Source organism: Haliaeetus albicilla, chromosome 10 (assembly GCF_947461875.1).
Source record: "Haliaeetus albicilla chromosome 10, bHalAlb1.1, whole genome shotgun sequence".
Taxonomy (NCBI): Eukaryota; Metazoa; Chordata; class Aves; order Accipitriformes; family Accipitridae; genus Haliaeetus; species Haliaeetus albicilla.
The window spans coordinates 15306896-15326538 of NC_091492.1; the positions used below are offsets into that span (position 1 = coordinate 15306896).

Here is a 19643-nt window from a genome sequence, read left to right on the forward strand (position 1 = left end):
AAAAGTGTTTTAGAAACTACAATAATGCATGTTGTTTCTGTGAACTCTTGATATTGAAAAGAAAGCCACAATTGCAATTGTGTTTGCTACTTTGCAATCACAATTTTCTATACCTTAGGTGGTTGTTGCAAAAGCTATTTCCCAATAGTACATTATGGTCAATTTAATGCATGTTAAAATCTCATCCTTTATTTGCATACACTTACCAGTTACTGAAATTGCTTCTTGTTGAAATTCAGTTGTGAATTTAGACATCTTCATCTGTAATCAAGCTGTAAAAATCTTGTTAAAACATTTCCTTAGAACTAAAATATCTGACAAAAAATTAACCTAAGTGGAGATAATTGAACATGAGTGTTACAAAGTAGAAATGTTACAAACCATGTGCCACACTTTTTAAAGTGGTATTTGTTATCTCTTTTTATGGTTTTTTTTCAAGCATATATGCTTCCTCATTCCCTACTGAATATTCATTTATTCCTGTGACTTCTATTACATTTTATTGCTTATTATAGTGTTCTGTTGCTCACTAAGAACATTAGTCAGGTTTCCCTTTTTATACTCATTGCTGTATGCTAGCAAACGAACATGGGAAAAAAGCTTTTTTTAAAAAAAAAAAAAAGCTTGTTTAATGAAATAGCTCCATGTTAATAATGGCTTGAGTAGGAATATATATAAGATATATTAGATATATAGAGATTATATGATATATTAGAGTTATATATATGCTTTACAAACATACAGAAAGAGTAGAACTTCTGAAATAGAGTGATTCTTTGCACATGAAATTCTTCTATGTGTTTCAGAAATTTCTTAGGATTTTGCCCTGCATCTTATTTTTAACTGAAGGGACTGTCTAGATAATTGATGTAACTGACTACAACAGCTTTTATGACCCAGATGACTTTGTTGTGAAGAACCTCATCGACATCATCTTTGTTGACATCCTAAAAATAGCTGACATGGGATTAATTGCTTTGACAGACCCGTGGGCATTTAATAAATAGTCTGGCAAATAATCATATTCAAATCATGTGATACAGCCTGTCTTTTAATACTGTGCAAAGTTTTGAGTCATAGAACAGGATTCCTTTGGTTTAGCTGATGCAGTCATTATGGATCAAGTGGAAGCTTTAGAAATGCTGCAAAGCACATGTAAATGCTTAGGTGAGCAAAAGAACGTTTGATTAACAAAACATGTTAGTGCCTCCTTTCTTAGTAAAAAATGAAGGAGATATATTCATATTAGCTAACAGAGAAGTTCCTTTCTACTGCAAGAAGCTTTATAAACTATTAATAAATAAAATGTGTTCTTTAAATGAAAAAAATGTAAGCATCAGAGTATAGCTTAATATCTTAAGAATTTTTTTTTTGCTCCTACATAAAACTTTTGCAGTGATGTGAAGCTGAAGAATTGTTTTCTTCTGACCATTGTACCCAATATCTGGCCCACATATTTTCTTCAAATTACCCACTCCAAAGTGGATGCGAAGAAGTGGATTTAAGTGGAAATCTGTTGGTTTACTCCTTACAGAATTGTCCCTAGTTGTAGTAGCTGAGTATTAAAACTTTTTTCACTTCAGTAAGAAAAGGCCATTTATTTCTTGGAAAGGTGTTTTTGTTTAGATTCTTTCACATGGTGTAGGGAGGAATAGATCCATGAAAGGACTGGGAAGGAGAGCAATCACTGAACTCTGGGAAATGCAGGTACTGAAGTTTTGTTCCTGGCAGAGGAGGCACGCCATGGCTTTGCCTTTTCTTGTTCATTAATCAATAACACTGGCTGATGGTATCAAGCAACTAAGTCATGTTTGATGCACGCTGTATCTTTCCAAGAAAACACCAGGCAGTTATCCTCTATCAACAATGCATTTATTTTTGTGTGGTGTTTTTATCTAGTTCTAAGTTTGTGCTATGCATAATCATTCTTCTAAAACCTATAACGTCTAGTCATTAGGAGCAAATTTGCTGTTCGTACTTGGTGAAATAGATGTAGACAAAAGCATTAATTTTCAAGTAGAAATACTGGAGTAAGTTTAGAGAAGGGCTCCTATGGCACCATAAGCAAATAGTTGAAAAGGAGTTATTCCTGATTTAATTATTATTACTATGCATACAGAATGTTTGAGAATAACTTGAATAAAAATGCTAAATGTCTTTTATAAAAGAATTACATGAAAACTTGTACAAGTACAATAAATATTAAATAAATTTTCCTTTTAATAAATTCAGAAAAAAGGGTTTAGAAGTTATATGTAGTAGAATGTTTTACTAATCTTTTATTTTCTAGCTTTTTTGAGTTATATTTCCTTGAACTTGAGCACTTTTCAAATCAGTATTAACTCATCAAAGAAATGGAATGTAAACCTGTGGTGGATTAACCCTGGCTGGATGCCAGGTGCCCACCAAAGCCATTCTATCACTCCCCCCCTCCCCAGCTGGACAGGGGAGAGAAAATATAACAAAGGGCTCGTGGGTCAAGATAAGGACAGGGAGAGATCACTCCCAATTACTGTCATGGACAAAACAGACTCAACTTGGGGAAAATTAACTTCATTTATTACCAATCAACCACACCAGGGTAATGAGAAATAAAACCTAATCTCAAAACACCTTCCCTCCACCCCTCTCTTCTTCCCAGGCACAGCTTCACTCCCAGATTCTCTACCTACAACCCTGCCTCCAGCAGCGCAGGGGGACGGGGAATGGGGGTTACGGTCAGTTCATCATCACACGTTGTCTCTGCCGCTTCTTCCTCCTCAGGGGGAGGGCTCATCACACTCTTCCCCTGCTCCAGCGTGGGGTCCCTCCCATGGGCAACAGTCCTCCACGAACTTCTCCAATGTGGATTCTTCCCATGGGCTGCAGTTCTTCACAAACTGCTCCAGCATGCGTCCCTTCCACAGCATGCAGCCCTTCAGGCACAGACTGCTCCAGCGTGGGTCTCCCATAGGGTCACAAGTCCTGCCAGAAAACCTGCTCCAGCATGGGTCACAGCCTCCTTTGGGCATCTACCTGCTCCGGCATGGGGTCCTCCCCAGGCTGCAGGTGGATATCTCCTCCACCGTGGACCGCCATGGGCTGCAGGAGGACAGCCTGCCTCACCATGGTCTTCACCACGGGCTGCAGGGGAATCTCTGCTCTGGCACCTGGAGCACCTCCTCCCCCTCCTTCTTCACTGACCTTGGTGTCTGCAGAGTTGTTTCTCTTACATGTTCTCACTCCTCTCTCCAGCTGCCATTTCTGTGTGCCCTGCAACTTTTTTTCCTTCTTAAGTCTGTTACCCCAGAGGCGCTACCACTGTCGCTGATGGGCTCGGCCTTGGCCAGCGGTGGATCCATCTTAGAGCTGGCTGGCGTTGGCTCTGTCAGACACAGGGGAAGCTTCCAGCAGCTTCTCACAGAAGCCACCCCTGTAACCTCCCCGCTACCAAAACCTTGCCACACAATCCCAGTACAAAACCCTATACTTAGTTGCCTACTGCTACTGATTTCTATAGCACATAATGCTTGAGTGCCTTTGAAGAGCTGGACATCAGATACTGTAGCAATATGAGAAGGAATCAGACCCTTTTTAGAATAATGAAAAAGTACTACTAGAGTCTTTGTGAAAAGTGTGCTTTAACATTAAAAATTACTTTTAATTCCCACTTTTTGGTCACATAGAATACAGAGATTCTGGATGACTGAAGTTCTCACTGGTCTTCAATCAGACTATTAAAAATTTATATTCTGTGTTGTCAGAAATCTTCCTTAGATTTGGACTAAAACACCAGGTTTCATTCACAGCCTCCATATCACAAGATAAAAAATTACTTTTGTAATTTACAATGAGATATCACTTTATGGAAAATGTGGAGAAATAGATTTTTTTTTTGCTCAGGGCAGTCCTAGGCTCCTCTCTTTACATACAGTAAAGGTGGAGAGAATAGTCTTTAAGCCTTTTTAAATTTCTGAAAAGTTCTTCAATGAGTATGGAGCAAAAGTCATCTGGGTTTTTTGGGGTTTTTTTTGTTTTTGTTTTTTTTTATTCAAGATAGGTAGTTAATTTCATCATACTGAAATTATTCCATAGTAGCAACGAAACCGGCTCTTCTCTTGATAATAGCAGCTTCCAATGGAACTGGTTGTGGGCAAAGAAGAGAGAATCCAGGAACAGTATATCCCTGCTTTTGAAGATCAGATCTGTGTACTAACATATGTGCAAACTATAAGATGCAAATGGGGAATGATGCTTTTGAAAAGGAAAGATAAGGAAAAAAGCTCTGCTGCTGTTTTTCTTTGCCATCTTCTCCCCATTAGAGAAGCAGTGTCAAAACAGAGATGATGCAGAGACAAAGATACTCTCAGTATCTGCTTTCCACCATTCAATGTAGACTTAAGGAGACACTTAAGGTTAAGTGAGTTAGAGATTGAACAGTAGGGCCTTTGCATCAATTTAAATACATTGGGGATTTTTTTATATCTATTTGCTTATGGTGGTGTGATGTGGTGTAAAGCAGGCAGGCTGAGATGCACCATTTCTTTGTGGAGCACAAGTATTTTGTGTTCATATAGTTGAGGAAACTGGAGTATACACAATCTTCTGTAGTCTCTGTATTGTGTTCTCTGTTCACATGTGAGAGAAGATAAGCATACAGATAAGAGAAACTTCTGTAGAGCCAATGGTTTCGTATTTGGTGGTTTGAGGTTATGTTAATCTGTCAGATTCTAAGAGCATGAAAATACAGAAAATTAACTCAATTTTCATGTGAGGTTCATGGTTTCCTATAAAAATTCTGCAAATACATCTGTAGAAAAATGAAGGTCAATGATTAAAAAATGAACGGTCACTGGAGGACATGTTGGGACAACATATCCCATTGTGCTGTTACTTATTCATCGTAGGTGTGATATATTCATCTCCTGTGTTGTTCATCTTGCTATTGCATAAGAAAACCCTGAATTGTAGCTGAGGATTACATTCACAAAAAAGGATTGATAGTTTATTAATATTCATTCCTAGACCATATAGTTTACCTTTCCAAAACCAGGCTGTATTTTAAGTGTTTAAAATATTTTCATTTTAAGTATTTATGTGGTAATAAAGTATAATAAGAATATTAGTAAAATCATTCATAAATACAAAGTAGAATTTATAGGTATTAAAGCAGCAAATATAATGCTAACTAAATGTGCTATGATATCCACAAAAAGTCTTGTTCTTTGGAATTTCCATAGTACTTTGCCCAGGGAAGACTTTTTCAGGCCCAATGCTTGCAAGCTGTGCTTTTAAAAGGTGCTGAAATCTGTAAATAAATAAGTAAATGTCCCTGATTTAAAAAGTGAAATATTTGATGGAATTTTTTCCAATCCCAAAAATTTGTAAGACACTTGTGTGGGAAACTGCTTAAGTAATAAAATTCATCTTCTTGCACTGTTAATCAGTTTATTTGAAGACATCTTTAGACATAACATGCAAAGCCCATTTCCACAGAGCAACATCTCATGAAACAAATTTATTATGCAAAATGACTCCTCTAGGAATTTAGTAAAATGAAGCATTAATTGAGAAATTGTTTCATGAGGACAGTCTTGATTTTTGAGCTAAATGTCGACCACAGGAGAATAGGATGAAATCATTGGTTTCTTCAACCCCTGGAGTGAAGTCACAGAGTGCTGATGTTAAGTTGAAATAAATGTCAGGTTCTAGCACTAGAAACTGAAGTTTCATGGGGTGTTTAATATCAAATGTAAAGCTCACTCATTTCTTTTGGACTTGATACTATAAAATTCTGAGCATTCTGATCCCACCCCATGGTGCTATGAATGTTAATTGAAGGTTATAAATAAATTTTACAGTATTCTTAAGTATTCATGCCAATTATGAGCAGGACATTTGGATTCAACTTACACAAAACCCATTTGCAGCTTCAGCTGGTTTTTGATTGGGACTCTACACTAATTTGGCTGGAGAGACATGCAGATCGATGAATTTTGAGAATTTTTCACAGCCTTTTTCATTTTATGGGTACAGAATAGATCTTCTTGCATAATGTTTAAGGAGGGATGCAGCAAACCTTTTTTATTTTTGCTTTTGTGTTTGTTTCTCTGTTTTTCTGTATATTATACACAACTCCTACTTGTCTTTTTCTTTTATATGTTAAATACGTTATGTTTCTCTCACCTTTTTGATTTTATTATTTTCTGAGAATCATGTACTAAGTTAAACAATGGGAACAGCACAAAACTTTTCGTAGCTAAGATCTGTGTCTATATCCTTTCATCATTAAGGGTGAAAGCCAAGAATACGTAGCAGATGAGAACAACCTTGCATCATCCATTGGATTAACAGCCAACCCAAGGGAAAACAGGAGATATTATTATGTATTCACCACGTTCATTTTATGGTTGTTGGACTGACCTTACAAATGTTAACTGTAGAAAATTATGTGTTCTGAAGCATATAAAGATCTTTTGACACTTCTAGACAGAGATTACAATGCATTTTTTTAGGAGCATAAAAGACAACCCGAATACACCACTTAACTAATTAATTATAAGGTAAGGTCACATTCATGGGCTAAGAATGAAGCCCTTCTTTCCAGTGAACACTGTCTGCTCTGTTTCTGTGCTGAAGGATACTCCCCTTCTTGAAGAAAACTGGCATTTGCTACACATAACCAGTATCCTCCTCATACTGCTACAGGGCATGCACAGAGTATTAGGGCATATGTTCACGTTACCTTTCAGCAATGCTGAGATGTCATATTCTGTGAGTTTAGCTCAGCTCAGGTTGGGGCTAAACATTATCTTGACAACATATTGACCCAGTTAAAGAAACAAACTAAAGAAAGACACTGTTTCCTAATAATGTAGCTAATGAAATTTCAACTGTCCTTTATGTTTCTGCATTTTATTTTTCAGTTACAAACAGATGTGACTCACTTTGCTTTGATGTGGATAGGAATCAGTGTTTTAAACAGGGTTCATATTTCTGAAGAAGAGAGCTTTTATTTACTTATCAATCTGCCTTGTGTGGTGCTGTATTGATTGTTATGCCAATATTCCATTTCCACAGTTTCTTATCCCTGTTCAGATTTTTCTTTGGAGCAAAAATTTGAAAAGCTTATAATTAGCTTTAACAATTTTTAAGTAACTATTTAAACCTGGTGGCAAAATACCTGGGATTTTTTCCAGTCATGACAGAATGTTATCATTGGAGATAAACATGGAAAGTATTCCAGCTGAATATATGCATGTGTGCATATATGTGTTACATCTGTGTATCTTTGTGTGTATTGGGGAATTAGAAATCACAGTGATGGGAACATTTTTAGAGGGCAAATAAATAAGGCCGGTTTCAAAGCAACATTTTATTAGATTGATATTCAGTAACAATACACGTTGCCAATGGTTAGTTCTTAATCACTGTCAATCATTATCAACACACGTTCAAAGTATTACTCCTTAACAATCTTGTAAACTAGCTGAGTGTAAAAAAAACCCATGGACCTGATACAGTGTGGTTAGCACTGACAGCTATAGCCCTTGATGGTCTTAGTTGCAGAAATCAAGTTGATGAGAGTTGAGAGCTCTTCAACAAGGAAAGCTGGAACTGAAGGAGGCTTTTTTTTTCCCCTGCAGTCTTTCCTCTGTCCTTAGTTTTTTATGCTTCTCACACCATCCTGTCATAGTTCTTTTTATTTTGAGGTCCTGGAGTTCTGGCTTTTGCCAGGCATGTTTCTTGCTTATTTTGCAGGATTACTCTGGTTTTATGAGACACTTTCTGCTTTTCCTGCAGGGTAATTTTGGTTTCCCTGGACATCTTCCCTGCCTGCCCTACATGCTTTGTCTTTCATTCAGATTTTACTGCTTGCAGATGTTTTTCTCTACCCCATTTGTGCAGCTGTACCACAAATCTCTGTATGCCCCTTTGCCGTATGTATATACATACATATAAATATATATATGCTTAGCTTTGTTACAAAAATGCTTTTGCTTGGTTTTGTTATTCATATTGTTAAAATGTTACAAAATCCTTATATAGTCTCAGTGGTTAGGCTGTTTTAGTATTCATAGGTCTAGGTTTAAGACAAATATTAATCATATGTTAGTCAGTCTGCTTCTGCTCTAGGGATGCATCAGGCCTCTGCCTTGGTTACAAAAGTCTCTCCGTCATCACTTTTGTTTTCTCCCTGCTTAGAATATGCCATTATGACAGTACCACAGTGATAAAAATTAGAAAAGCATGTAAAGGAGTATAAATGGTGTACTTTCCCTTTGCATTTTGATCTTCAGTACAATTTCTTTTTTTTAACTGAGCTATAATATACTTCTCATTACCATCACAGTTTTTCCTGAAAACTTGCTACTTGTGTTGTCCAGCTGAGGATAGAGAAGCTTAAATTTAGGAACTTTTAATTTGAGAGACTTTAGTCTGTTTGTGTGGTTAACATTTCCAGTGATGATATTGACAGTCCAATGTCTCATTGGTCTGATAAAAATGAAAAAAAACTTCTAAAAGTCTGCCTTTTGTTTCTTCTGTGTTTTGTTAATCTTTATAATTTGTTATTTGATATTTACTAGGCATAAAAAAATGCTACACCCTCTTTTTGTCTTACTGCTCAGTTAGAATGTTCTTATTTCTTGTCTCTCTTATCTTTCCATGTGTTCCTATACCCACATCATGCCCAAAAACGTCACCTCAGTGTCTGAATTGCATAGATTTTAATTGGAATCAGTGGGATTTTTTCCCAGTAGTGCTTTAGAATTAAGCCCCCACTCTTTTTATTTTGGTTGCTTTATCTCATTTATTTATGCAGATTTCTTCATGTGATTTTCCTGCTCAAGAGTCTTCAAACTGTAACTAGAGTCAGCTTGTACCAAAGCTGTATTTTAACAGCTAAAGTGTTTATCCATATAGGTATGTGTGTATATATATACATGTATGTATGCACACGGATAGTTTATATTTTTATAATATATATCTACATGTACATGCACATATATTTACAAACACTGCAGAAATCTGTCTGTTTCCTACTTGCTTCCTAGTGTTCCTCTGTCACTATATTTCTGTTGTATTAAATGCCATATCTTTTTCCTCTACAGAGTTTTAGATCACCTGCATATTTGATCAAGGCACAATACAGCTCTTTCCAATCTTCATAAATATTAATTATGTTAATTAAATATTAAATCAAATAGTAAGTCATAATTAAAATTAAATTATTAAATATTTATTGAAAGTGATCTAGTGTTGGTGACTTTGAGATCAGATCTCCAGAAATTATCTCCTAGTTAATGTTGTGCATTTATAATTGTTGTGATAATGGTCCAGCAGCCAATTATGTATTTCAGACTGCTATATTCATGTTCCAGTCACATCATTCTTTCTCCTTAAAATAGATTTGTTGAGCTATATTGAAATCACTGATAAAGTTTTAGCAGTAAATTTCCAGTTTGGGGCCAATGATTATAGTACAAGACCTGAGAAGTATGCTGATCAAAGTTGACACTTGCTCCGCAGTTCAAAAGCTCCTGGCCTTGTAACTTGGTCTTTGAGTAGTTTAGAACATAGTGAAAGAATGCTGTACTTTAAACCTAATCATCACTCCAAGGGAAAAAAAAAAGAAAGAAAAGTATTACATATCTATGCTTTTTACTGATTATGCTTTCTACTCTTGGAGTTCTCACAATGGAAAAGTCAATTCATGCTGGACATTTGTCATTTTGTTTGACTGGTGGATATAATGTTTTTAGCATATCTGAGCTTACAACTCTTACTCTAACCTGTATTCAGTGTTCTAAAAAGGACTACTGGTTTTTCTCTGTTTTCTACTGAAAAAATCCTGAAGGCATATCACCTGGTCTTGTATGTTCAATTAAATTGCCAGTATCTTGACAGTTCTATTACCTTACTAAATCATCATTAAAGCTAAACTTGTAGCATGTGTTAACATGAATTTAAAATACAACTTCACAAGTTTAAAAAAAAAAATAGTGATATACTATATCTAGGTTCATTGCATTTGCTGCATGTTTTCTGTAACAGTATTTTCTGTATCTTTTCTGCAAAAGATTGGTTACTGGGGGAATTTGAGCTGTAAACCAACTGGGGCAGAAGAAATTCCTGTTTCCAAGTTCCAGCCTCCCACCCTGTCATAACTGTCAATCTGTTTTTTCTGTGGGGATCTCTTGTTCATCGTTTCAGTAAGGAAAAATAGCTGCTAACTCAGAGAAGGGAGAGCTTTCAATACTCCAAGGATTTTAATGTTCCTCCTCTTGATTTCATACTGTAGTAAGTTGCATTAGGAAGACTGGGCTCCAGTGGGAAAAGAGCTGCTATCAGATTGAGGGAAATGATCTTTTCCCTTTACTCTGCACTGGTGAGAGCACATCTGGAGTCCTGTGTCCTAGTTCTGGGCTCACCAGTACAAGACAGACGTGGACATAGTGGACTGAGTCAAGCAAATGGACACAAAAGTTATTAAGGGTTTGGAGCATCTGACATACTGAGGGGACGTGCTGACATTGTTCAGCCTGGAGAAGAGAAGGCTTGAGGGAGATGTTATCAATATGTATAAATACTTCTTGGAAGGATAGAAAGATGGAGCCAGACTCTTCATGGTGATATCACGTGAAAGGAGAAGCAGTGGGCAAAACTGAAATAAAAGAGATTCTGTTTAAGCAGAAGGAAAAAAAGAAAAAAAAAAAAAATTACTGTGAGGTTGACCAAACACTGGAACCAGGTTGCATAGAGATGTTGCAGAGTCTCCGTCCTTGGAGGTATTCAAAACCCAAATAGACATTGCAACCTCCTCTAGCTGACCCTGCTGTGACCTGGAGGTTTGGACTAGATAGTCTCCAGGGATCCCTTCCAACCTCAGCTATTCTGTGATTATATATTTCATAGCACGTACATATTCATAGGTATTCATAGCACAGGAGTTGGTATTTTTAGTGCAAAATCGACACTAGTTTACTAGAACATGTAAATTATGATAGCATGGAAAAAGTCCAGCTATTAATTCCTATATTGTTTACTTTTTCCTCTGTTTATGCTGCTTGATTTGAACTGTTTATAATTTTCACATATTTAACCAATTTTCAAATATTCAAGAAACCTGTCTTACATTATTTTCACTAAAACAGCATTCAGAAGAAAATTATAAAGAACTCTCATAGTTCCTAGAAGCATTAGAAGCATAGTGTCTGATATGAAATTCTCTGCCTCTTATCTTTTTCTTCCAAGTTTAAAGTGTTAAAGTGTACCTGAAACCTAGAAATCCAGCGTGTCTGAAACCATTTATTCTTCATGGAACAGACTAGATGTCACAGGCAAATTTGAACAAAGCACTTGACGCAACAGGCTGAATACTGAATATGCAATAAATGAAGGTGAGCTCTTTTTTGGTGAACCAGGTCTGAGACCTTCAAATACCAAAAAATACTTGAATATCCTATCCTGAGTCCTCAATATCCCAAATAAAGCATATCTTAAAAGAAATAGGGAAAGTCTGCATTTTTTTCTGCATTAGTGTTCATAGGACCTGGTTTTATTAGATTTTATTTCTGGCCACATTTTTGTTCGCATACGAAAATTCTATTCCACTTGAAATTGTGGGGGCTGAGATAATAATCATCAGCCTAACACAGCTACCTGTTTGAAATAGCCGATATAACAAAAAATGAGGCTAAAAAGAATCAGAACATGTAAATTTCTGTTAATTTTTAAATGGTGCTTTTGTAATTTATCTGCTGTCACTGTGTTTTGTCAGTTAATTTCCTATAGCCTAATATTTCCTGAAAAGCTAGCTTGCTGTTTCTTCCCTTCTTTTTTAATGTAGCAATTAAGAATTAAAAATAATTATCCCTTTAAATTATGTCAAGGTATTTGCGTTTTAACAATTGTACTGTAAATGTTTTTAAAACTACTATGGAATTAAATCAGAAAGAAAGATGGTGAAATACTCATACTGCAAATAATACATGTGCCACCTACTGTTGGACATTTTGATTGCTATTAAAACTGTATTAAACTACATTGTATAGGCTCAACCTTTATTAACCTAGTATAGGTATTATTTATAAATATTTATGTTTAAACAGATGAGGCTAAAGGAGAATGCTCTCTGCATTTGGAGTAAAGCAGTCAGGCTTTCCATCTGTTTCTAAGTGGAAACTACTTGTAAAAAATTCAAATATAAATTGTACACATTTTGTGAAAAAACAACAGTTAGGTAGAAAAAAGAGATCTTAATTAGTGTCTAAATTAAAAGGAAGATAAGCAGAAGTCCATTACTGCACATTTTGTTTAGCAATGGACTCTTGGCTATCAGTAGCTAATTAGTTTGCATACAGATGCAGACCAAGCAAAGTACTCAGTGAGACTGTTCTCCTCACTGGGCTACCTCTTACAGCTATGCTCATGGATTACTCCAGAATGTGCAAGTGCACAGCAATTTAATATTCCCTAGATTTCATTAATGGATAAGGACAAAAACATTGCTATCATTAATACTTGCATGCCAGAATTGAATCTAATGGGCTTCCTCTAATGCAATTGACAGGAAAATATGGTCCTCCCTTCCTTAATAGCATATAAATAAACATTGAAGAAACCAGCTTCTTTCTTCTCCTGTTCTACATTTCCATAATTTAGGACAAAATAGCTTATGTGAAAAGGAACCTACATTATATGTTTTTACTATATCAACATTAATGTTTTCTAGAGGTAACTAGATACATCAATACAGATTGTTTGCCTCTCTGGTAAAAGAGGGCATAAAAGTAAAGGAATGTGAGGAGAATGAAGTGGAGTAAAATTTCAAGATTTATGCAGAGGTGTGCGGGAAATAAAACTTGCTTTTGCTTCTGTTAATTTGTAGTCCATTTTGGCACTGGTTCAGGATTGTGTTTTTTCTTCCTAGCCTGAAGAATTAATCCCAAAATGGGTGACTGAATTATAGATAGAAGTAATTTTGGTAACACGACTTGCTGTCTTGGATGTTACTAGAGAAGCTGCTAACTAAATGGAAGACTCTTTACTCAGCACAGTTCTGGTAAGTGTACTGTAGCCTTCATGTTTAATCACGAAGCTGAATAGTGCAATATATGCCCAACTTAAGAAATTGATGCATATCACAGTGACTTGGTTAATCTCATATTTGTAAATCACAGAAAATGCTCAGCTATTTAATGTATACTTTATGTCTAATGGTACTTTCTTTCTTTTCTACATGTCCTTATTTACAGCAGTTTTTTGCAAGACTCCCAGGAATTTTTGAACACTGATAAACATTTTTAATTTTTATAGTACATACTGAAAAAAAGTTTGTATGCAAGGAAGTTTTACAAAGAGGCAATAGATAAAAATAAATGTACCTATATCTGCCATGTTTTGTATATTCTTTATCATAGTATTCTACCAGAAGGCCAACTGGATAAAAATGTAAAAAGATAGATGCTGTTGTGCTTAGCTAATACAATCATTTCTATGAAAAACAAGGTGTTTTTAACTTAATTTATGTACATTAGAGAAATCAGCATGAAGTAGCAGTCCTGTTGTACACGTGATATGTTTCTGCTATGGAGATTCCAGAATTTCAGACAATGAGGTCAGTGGCTACCTGACCTGAATTTAGACAACCATATTAAAGAGGAAATTGGTTCTAGTATACAATTTCCTGAAACGTCCTCAGGTCGTACACAGTTACAATTACTTAGTGGCTTTAAATCATTGCAGCTGGAACAATATTTGTAATATTTGGCAGCTTAAAAATATTTTCAAACATGAAATTATGGATAACATTTTGGCTAATGTCGCCATTTAGTTTGTATAGAGATCAAAACCAGTATTGAAGAGCTGCATGTTTATGTAGCACAGATTCTACCAAATGGCAGCGTGTAGATATGATAACAATGAATGACCAGTGTGAAAAGGATTATTTCAGTAATTCAGAGATAGGTAACTGCTTCAATTCAACTTTATTTTTGAAGGTTTTTGCCTCTGGAAAATTAAATAATGTAGATAAAACTTGGTTGAATAACTCAAAGACGAGTAGGTCATGCTTCATGTAGGGAATCATTATCCTGCAGATTTTAAAAGGATCAGGTAGGTATACATGCTTGAGTTGATTGACCTACAGTGTTCAGTTAATATGCTATCAAACTGTTGAAAACAGAGAAGAATGACTAAATCTAGACCAGGCAGTCTGTTCAGAGTTCTTGTCTGAACAGATATGATAGAAAGTACATTATGTTGCAAAATGAAGAGAAGAAAATACAGAGGGAGAAACAGCAAAAATACCATGTGAGCCAAAGAGAAAAGGGAAGTAAATGATCAAAGCAAAATACAAGGAAGGACTGAACAAGTCTTAAATAAGGATTGCTAAACTTCTTCCTTGGAAGTTGTAGGTGTTCAGCAGTACCTCTGCAACCAAATGATTAGGGTAAAAGAAAATCTGGGCAATAAATGTCAGTGGAGTAATACTTGAACAAAAATACTGCAAGAGAGGCTTAAGGAGTAATAATTAAAGTTGAATGAGATTTTATACTGAAATAAAGTTGCAAATCAAGAAAATACTATACTAGTAGTCTAACACAGTGAATTTCATGTAAACACCAATTTAACATTGCTTTAGTATTGATGCAACCCCTGTGATACTGCACTAAATTAATTAAGTTAATAAAATGGACTATGTATAAATAGTAGCAATCAAAAATGTTTTTGTTATGTGACTTGAGTCTGACAATAGGATTAGATTGTGAACTTGGAAGCATTAGTAAAACAAGGACAGGCTAGCAGAACATGTAAAGTCAAGGCTGCCTTACTCTGTGCTGCTGCCCTGAAGAGCCAAACCAAGTTGTCCATCAGTACAATAGAGGTTGTGCATTGACTTCCCTGCTTCCTATGAAAAACTAAATGTCCCCTAGTACATAGATAATCCCAGATCATTAGAACAGTGCTTTGTAATTATAACTATTACATAATAATAATGTTACAATTAGGAGAGCTGTAATCTCATTTTTTCTCATGTTCTTTAAAAGAAGCATGATTCCAAGGCTTCTAAGATCTCTAGGAGCCTACCCCACAACCAATGGGGCCTGCTTTAGATTTAGCACTAAATAAGAGTGGAGAAATGGAGTATTAATAGTTTCTTTTTGCTCTAGCCTTTAAACAGTCTTTTTTACTCACTTTTTGGTATCATCAAGATTAGAAGTTGCACATCTCTTTTTTTTAATTAAAAATCAATTAAAATGTTTTTAGATTAATGTTAAATCAGTTAAAAGAGGACATTTCCATTCTCATTATAGACATATAAAAATATAATACTCAGACTTCAGAATTGCTGAATTACCCCAGTCCAAGACAGTGCAATAAGCAGGTGCTCCGAAGACAGCAGCAGAATTTGACAGTCAGTAAGAGGTGCAACACAAGGCACCTCTGTTTCCTATCTATTCCTTCTCCTTTGATATTGTCTTTCCATGCTTGACTTAATATTTACTCTGTCTCTGTGCTTATTTCTCCTGATGATAGTTTCCCTTATCACCTGCCACTTTCCATTCTTTCTGCTTTTTTGCTGTGGATTATATTGTTCTCTTGCTCTCTAGCAGCCTAGTCAACTGCCACTTTCAGCTTGCAAGGAACTTCCAACAGTGTTCCCTTCTATCCTGTTAAAGAAGCACTATCCCAATTACTGGAAGGAAAAGCCAGAGAGAACTTGATTTTTATGCTGAAAAAGCAAATTAGCTACATGACACAGCCAGACACCCTCTTTTGTGGTAGGACACATCAATTTGGGAAGATACAGTTCCTCAATCTATGCTGAACTCCTCCAGAGAGAACACGTGCAAAAATACAGAAAAAAAACTTTGTTAATAGCATCCTATAGCAATAGCATGAGATTGATTCCTTGTAGCTTACAAGAGAAGGTAGCAAACCTAGGGTGAGAGCATGTATTTTAGCTGCTGTTCTGGGAGCCAGGGAGATATTCAGGTCTTCTTCCATAGTAGGATATTAAGTAGTTGCTAAGAAGCAAAGGCAAAACTCACATTCATCCCACAATTTAAATGCAATTTTGTCTACGTAATGATTTTGAAAACAGGCCTGAGGACTCTGTCTCACAGTCTGTGTGGACTTTCTTTAAGGTCAAACCCCAGAATTACTGCAAAACATTAGCATACCATTTTTAGGTTGCATTCAGCAAATTTCATCTGAACTATGGAAAAGAAAATGCTCCTTCTGGTAAGAGGAACTTAAAAATGTGATTCTGCAGCTCCTTCAAACTGTTGCTTCATTAAAACATGGACTACAAATATGATTGAGTTTGACTCAGGAGAGTTATTTACTTCAATAAGCTGTGTTTCTCTTCTTTGGTGGCTACGATCTTGGTTTCGGGAGAAAATTTACTTCCTTAGTTACAAGCCCAATTTTTTCCCCTTTGTGAGATTAAAAAAAAGGGCAAAGCTTAAAAAACCATACCAAAGATATATGAGACTCAAACCTGGCCCTTCAGCTCTCTCATTCAGTTTCATTATACTAAGGAAACATATTTTTATCTCTTACTAGCAGTTCCCATAAAAAGGCTGATTTGGCAGTATGCAGATCGAAGAGAGAAAAAAAAAATCATATTCCAGGTAGTATGACATTGTGTGCAGCAAAACTCAGTTTAAGTGAGATTCTCTTTCAATTCCTTACAGCTGTATCCTCATCTGAACGTTAATCAGCACAGCTCTACTAATGGCATTTCTTTTAATTTCCCATGGATTTTCCTGTCGTTCAGAAGTTCCTCTGAGTCCTTATTATTTTTGTGGTATGCAGCTGGTGTGAAAATCCTGCCTGGCTAGGCAAGACAAGCAAGAACTCTCTCTGCCCCACACTATTCTAGCTCAAGTTTTAAATTTGAACAGTCAGTTTGAATTTCTTTTTCTGTGTACCTTCCCTGCCCTCTTCCTTGAATGCTCTTATGCTTTTGAATAAAAGATTAAGTCTTTAAGTTCAGTTGTTCTTGTGAGGTCTGTTAGCACTTACTTCTAAAATGTATTTTACAATTGCCATGAAAGAATCCTACATACAGCTTTAGAAATTTCTGGAGGGTCTCGCACTCTTTTAGTCAGTAATATGCTGCCAGCAATTCTTGGCATGCGTTCCATGTGCTGCGCTTACATAACCAACTGGTAGCTTTTTAATCAAGTTCGATGTGAAAAAACAAAGATTCTTTTGTGTGAAGAAAGAATGACTGAGGATACGTAATACAAAGCTTGCATTAAAAAACAGATTTTAAAATTTCCACTGCAACCTTACAGTAAGTAGAAAAAGTAGACATTAAAATAAATGAACTTTAAAATGCAGTTCAGTTATATTATGACATCCTTTGAATAGCTTTACATAAACTTTCTTCCTAGTTATGGTATTTCAAAGATTTCTGAGGTGTTCGTGATGCATGCCAAGATGGTAGGAAGCAGCAGAGTATACTGAGTGCTTAGGGAAGAGGAGATATTATTGAGGAAAATAATCTAATGAACAGACAACTTATGTAGTCCATCTTGTGCACAGGGCATTGGCCATGCCTCCATATAATCTTTCACCTCAGAAGACTGCAAAATGTATGTTTTATCATCACATGTATTGTAAAATCCTGACAGGAAGTCCTTTATATGACACCAGTCTTCTGTATTATTTATAGGATCTCTCATATTAACTGATGTATAGAAATACACCTTGAATCAATTCAAAGCATCCTTTCATAGCATCTTTAAGCCTAAATGCTTTGTTGGATTTGAAGCCCTATGTGTTTAAAAGAGGCTCTTAAATTTTCACACAGTGGAGAGAGAATTTGAAAAGAAAGGGGGCAAACTTCTTTTTCATTTACAGACATAGCAGTTGAGACTGGAAAGAAATAGTTCCTAAAGAACACCATTGCATCAAACAATCTGTAAGTATAAAATAGAACCAGTATGAGAAAGGGGAAGTCAGATGACAGATTGAGTGTCTTGTCTTATAAAATAGCTGAAGAAGGCTTGAGGACTCTAGGGAGTGCCAGTGAGGGGGGCAGAAGAGAAGTGTATGCACATCTTACTTAGGGGAAGAGAATTGAGTTTAGAGAGGCAGATGAAATCTTAACAGGCTAGGAGTTTATGTCGCATGGAAACTTGTTCTTGGTTTAGAACAGTGTTATTAATACTCAAAATGTCCCACTCTTTAGGCATTATGAAGCTGTACCATTTTACAACTTGGTTTTGCGAACAAGTTCAAACAGGTGCTGGGATTAACCTCCGTAGAACGTTTTATAGGTGTCGTGGTTTAACCCCAGCCAGCAACTAAGCACCAGACAGCCACTCACTCACCCCCCACCCAGTGGGATGGGGGAGGGAATCGGGAAAAAAATGTAAAATTCATGGGTTGAGATAAGAACAATTTAATAGAACAAAAAAGAAGAGACTAATAATGATAATGATAACACTAATAAAATGACAACAGTAATAATAAAAGGATTGGAATATGCAAGTGATGCACAATGCAATTGCTCACCACCCGCCAACCAACGCCCCGTTAGTCCCTGAGCAGCGACCCTCCCACCCCCACTCCCCCCAGTTCCTATACTAGACGTGATGTCACAAGGTATGGAATACCCTGTTGGCCACTTTGGGTCAGCTGTCCTGGCTGTGTCCTCTCCCAACTTCTTGTGCCCCTCCAGCCTTCTTGCTGGCTGGGCATGAGAAGCTGAAAAATCCTTGACTTTAGACTAAACATTACTTAGCAACAACTGAAGACATCAGCATTATCAACATTCTTCTCATACCTATCTCAAAAACATAGCACTGTACCAGCTATTAGGAAGACAATTAACTCTATCCCAGCTGAAACCAGGACAATAGGTTTGAAACTTCTACCACAACCTCCCAAGAAAGAAATGTATCTTCAGTATATGTAGATTGGCAGTTGCAAAAATTATTTGAACCTCTTTTGCTAAATTTAAAAAAGACGGGATCACTTCAGTCTGCCCTCAGATCATAAGCCTCCAGGTAAGGCTAATTCCATGTAAATAAAGCCTTCATTTTTTATGTAGCCAGAGTCAAAGCATTCGTTTTAGGGGAACTTCAAAGTCACAAAATTATGGTCTGGAATAGAAAGGCTAAAAAAAATTAGTAGTAATAATTGACATCTAGTAGGTAAAAAACAAATCTATCACATTGGGATTAATGAGAGCTAGTTAAGGATCTAGCAACTCTAAAACCTGTAGCACATCAAAGATGCACAGTCTTAGTTAAACCAATCAAAATGCAAAATGGTTTAAAATTCCTGTGCATCTGTAAGAATAATACTTGCTATAATTGTGTTTTCTGTCTTTCTGTTAAATTACTTCCACTTTAAAGTGATGATAATATTATTTCCAAACAATAACAGTGATGCAAAATAATAGGAATGTACTTCAAATGAAAATAGGTAGACGTACAGCAAGTATATGATCTGTTTCAATTGAAAGTTTTTAGTACTTTACAATGTAAATTTCCAGAAGTATACAGTAGATTAACAAGAAAAAAGAAGCTATCAGGTTTTTAAAAAGAAAACTAGTTAGCATATATTACATTATCTGTCAAATCTTCCCAGCCCTCATGTCCTAATAAATTTTGAAGCTCTTCAACATTTTGCAGTGT

The 19643-nt window shown here is 36.0% G+C and overlaps 1 protein-coding gene across 1 annotated transcript in view; it reads left to right on the forward strand.

The window, feature by feature from the left end:
* Positions 1-12974: 12974 nt before the first annotated feature.
* LONP2 (lon peptidase 2, peroxisomal) overlaps positions 12975-19643 on the forward strand; it is a 58739-nt gene continuing 52070 nt past the window's right edge. Inside the window, exon 1 of the mRNA XM_069793603.1 lies at positions 12975-13045. Coding sequence (XP_069649704.1) covers positions 12990-13045 — 56 coding nt within the window. The 5' untranslated portion in view covers positions 12975-12989. The remainder of the gene's footprint in view (positions 13046-19643) is intronic.